Genomic DNA, 3549 nt, shown 5'->3' on the forward strand with positions numbered 1-3549 from the left:
AGAGAAGAGAAAATCTTATGAGAGGCTTTTTATTTTTATTATTTGTAATTACCTAGTTTACATGTTCAACGTTTCGTACGATCATCGAGATCATAACATATGTGTAAAGGAATAAAAGAATGATATAATAAATTACTAAATACGAAGGAGAACTATTAAAAATTAAACATAACAGAATCATTTTGATGTTTATTTTCTGTTCACGATCATTCTGGAAGCTAGAAAGCCCCGGACCTAATTAAAGATCCATGAATACGTTACCTATTAAGTTGCATTTGATCGCGTGTTATTTCCATGCCAGTGTACCAGAAACGGTACACGTTATAAAGTTTAACTCTTTGTAGTTCGAGACATTTTTAATATTTTGTCCCAGCAAGTCCATGTACGATTTCTATATAACCTATGGCTAATGTGTCTTTCCTTATCGTAATAATGAGAATAATTTATCATTTATTTATTGGTTCCGTTAATTTAGTTTTTATTAATGTATATTAATCGTGAATAGCACTATGAAAGTAAATAAATAGTTTATCGTATTGCAAGTGTCTTAAACTTTTATATTTATTTAATAGCGTGTCGTTCTTGTTAAATTTATATCTTATTTTTGTACGTTTAGGTATTAAACAATGAACATTTTTATACCGAAGCAAACTTAATTCAAAAGTCAAAAACATTTATTAAATGAATGAACTATGCTTGTTTGGCAAACACAGTACTCTATACTTGGTCTGATGTAATTAAATTGTGTCTTTATTAATTCAGCAACTACAATACAAAAGTAATACGATAAAATAAGCTATTATTTTAAAATATCAGTCATGCGTACGATACAATAACAATTTTATATTATATATCAATACCAGCACAGTCTTACAATTTCTCGATTCAAGACTGACGCTCGCAAAATATTACGTTACATACACTTTCACTATTGACCAAACTAGTTGCAGTTCAAAGTAACTTCAACTCTTGGTACGGCAATACAAATTTCTTATTTTCATATTAGAGTAAAGTCTCTCTATATGTGAAAGAAAATCTCTACTCTTCGAGTAAAATTTGTGTCCCCCACTATTAGGCAATCTGATCCGTGATCGAATATTTGGATGAGAAGATAAATCACGTTACCAATCAATGACAAAACTTTTTTTATTTTTTATTTTTTAACAAATGTTTAAATGCAAAGCGTTAACGCGCGAAAAAAATAAATGTATCCAAACTATTCGTATCGATTTATTCCGTGGAAGTGGAAAAAGCGTGGGATGGAGGGAAGAGAAGAAGGTTATAAAAATAGGAAATGATGTTTACTGTCCTACAATCGACACATGTTCCCCAGAAATTTACATACTATGATTTACAGTTAGAAACAACTCGGGCTCTGCCCGAATATAAATAGACTTTGTCATTTATAGAAATATTTCAAATAAGTTAAAAGCTAAAATCTTACGATACGCATACGTTGACGCAATATAGTCTTATTTTAAATACTGTAAATCGAACTGTCCGTTGATTAAAATTTCGTCTTAATTTTAAACGTGTTCTTTAACTCAATACACAAGTTCCTGTTTGTGCTATTTTTTCTCTAGTATACTTTTTATCGTTAAACGTAACTCGAGAAACCGAAGTGGCAGTGTTAATATATAAATTGGACGTCTGTGTAGAAACAGTCGGCATTAGATTTGATACTTTTCGATCTTCTATCGTCTGGTCTGTAAAGTCATCGCGACTATTTTTAACAGAGTCAACGAATTCTTCGACTTTACACTGTACAGATTTCATTTGTCTGAACACAGCGGGTATCTGAACTCTACGTTTTGGCAATGTAGATTTTATCGATCTTCGATCACGCACGACACACGAATCAACGACGCGTCTTGGTTTAAAATGCATAAATTCCATTTTTTTATACATGGATTTTAAATATGTATTATTTACAGCTCTCGTTGAAAGCGTCATTATAATAGCTTTCTCTCGACAATGCGAACTTTCTTGTTTGTTATTTAGGTTTGTAAAATTAATTGGACGTTCTTCTCGTTCCTTAACCTGTTTCGTTCCTAAAGCCTTATCAGACGAGGCATTGGTCTGCCTAGAAGACGAACTATGAGAAAGACATTTTTTGTTGCTCGACAAGTTCGTTTTTTCAGGCGTGAACGACGTGAGTGGTCTAAAATTTGAATGATTAAGAATAAAAGAGGATGCAGACCATGCATGTCGATCTTGTAAATTTTGTATTTTCTTTGAATTAGTAACATTACAAAATCTAAGCAATTTATGATTGATTTGTTTGTCTATATCATTGATAGTTTTTGTATTAAACTTGTAACGCCCGTCTTTATCATTTTTATCTTTCATTTTATTACCACCAACAATATATTCTGTGTATGACGTCTTTTTATCAGTTTCCTGGGGAATTACATTCTGCTTTTTACTTTTCTGCGAATCGAGGTTGTTTCCCGATATTATTGTTGTATTCTGTACACATTTAACACATGTGATATCATTCTGACTAGGTTCTTGTATCGACACATCTTCCTTTTCCGGCTGCTGTGTAATTATATCTCTGTGTTGCTTAATATTATAAATGTATTTAATACTCGACGTACAATCTATATTGTGCTCAGAAATAGAAAACTTTTCACTCCTCCTTGTCTTAACCGTAATGTTCTTATTTATAAGTATCAATTGTTCTTCCAAAGTTTTAGTACGTTCCTTAATCTCCTTTAAAATTTTCATACATTCTGGTTTCGTTAACTCGGTATTCATATTTCTAACATTCTTTATATAATTGCAATCCATATTTTTACATTTTACGTCCGCATGCTGATAACCACGAGTACTGTGTTTTATCATGATTTTATCGACCATCTTCTCTACTCCCTCTGTTTCGGTTCTTGTAGAAGTTACTTTATCTTCGTTTACTCTTTCTACGCTATTTCCTAATTTCATTACGGGCGAACTTCTCCAAAATATTTCTTTATGAGATTCTACAGTGTTTTCAACTCGACGCTTGCTTGCATTAACGCTTACGTCAGTCTTATCGCCTACGGTTGAAGCATTTCTTGTTTTCCTATTTATCATCATCATTTGATCTAGTACCACGCTGTTATCCGTGAAATACGTCAATCTTCTTCTAGCTGAATTAGTTCAAGTTTGTGTTTTATCAATGCCTGGCATTTCGTTCGAAGAAATAAATCGTTAAGAAGGTGACGCATTACTAAAATACGCAATGCGTGAAACATTATGAAAGGTCAATTCTTCGTTACCTTGATCATGTTTTCCTTCTGTCGAATTCGAACAATTTTCTCTATTAAAGCCAGCTTGATCGCGTCTGTCGTGAGACGAATTCAAGCAAGACGTGCACGATGCTTCTAGATCGATCGTAATTACGTGATCTTTATTCAGCAACGTCATTTCGTTTTCGTCTCGAACGATATCCTTTTGTGGACGATTAACCCGTTGCGACCGTGCCGTACTGTCTGATCGTAATATTATGTTAATGCAAGGAACATCGCCTTGAACGACGTTTTGGCAATTATTACATCTGTAGTTGCT

General features: G+C 32.9%; 1 protein-coding gene across 1 annotated transcript; it reads right to left on the minus strand.

Annotated features, from left to right (window-relative positions):
- Positions 1–816: 816 nt before the first annotated feature.
- Positions 817–3408, minus strand: LOC122401549. The gene is made up of 2 exons (XM_043403751.1): positions 3261–3408; positions 817–3131 (listed from the first exon to the last, which is right to left on the minus strand). Exons 1-2 carry the CDS (start codon positions 3406–3408, stop codon positions 1540–1542), a joined length of 1740 nt encoding a protein of 579 aa, XP_043259686.1. The 3' UTR covers positions 817–1539.
- Between the last annotated feature and the right edge of the window lie 141 nt (positions 3409–3549).

This window comes from Colletes gigas, unplaced genomic scaffold, assembly GCF_013123115.1.
Source record: "Colletes gigas isolate AHSC1104 unplaced genomic scaffold, ASM1312311v1 Colletes_gigas_Sc00025, whole genome shotgun sequence".
Classification (NCBI taxonomy): domain Eukaryota; kingdom Metazoa; phylum Arthropoda; class Insecta; order Hymenoptera; family Colletidae; genus Colletes; species Colletes gigas.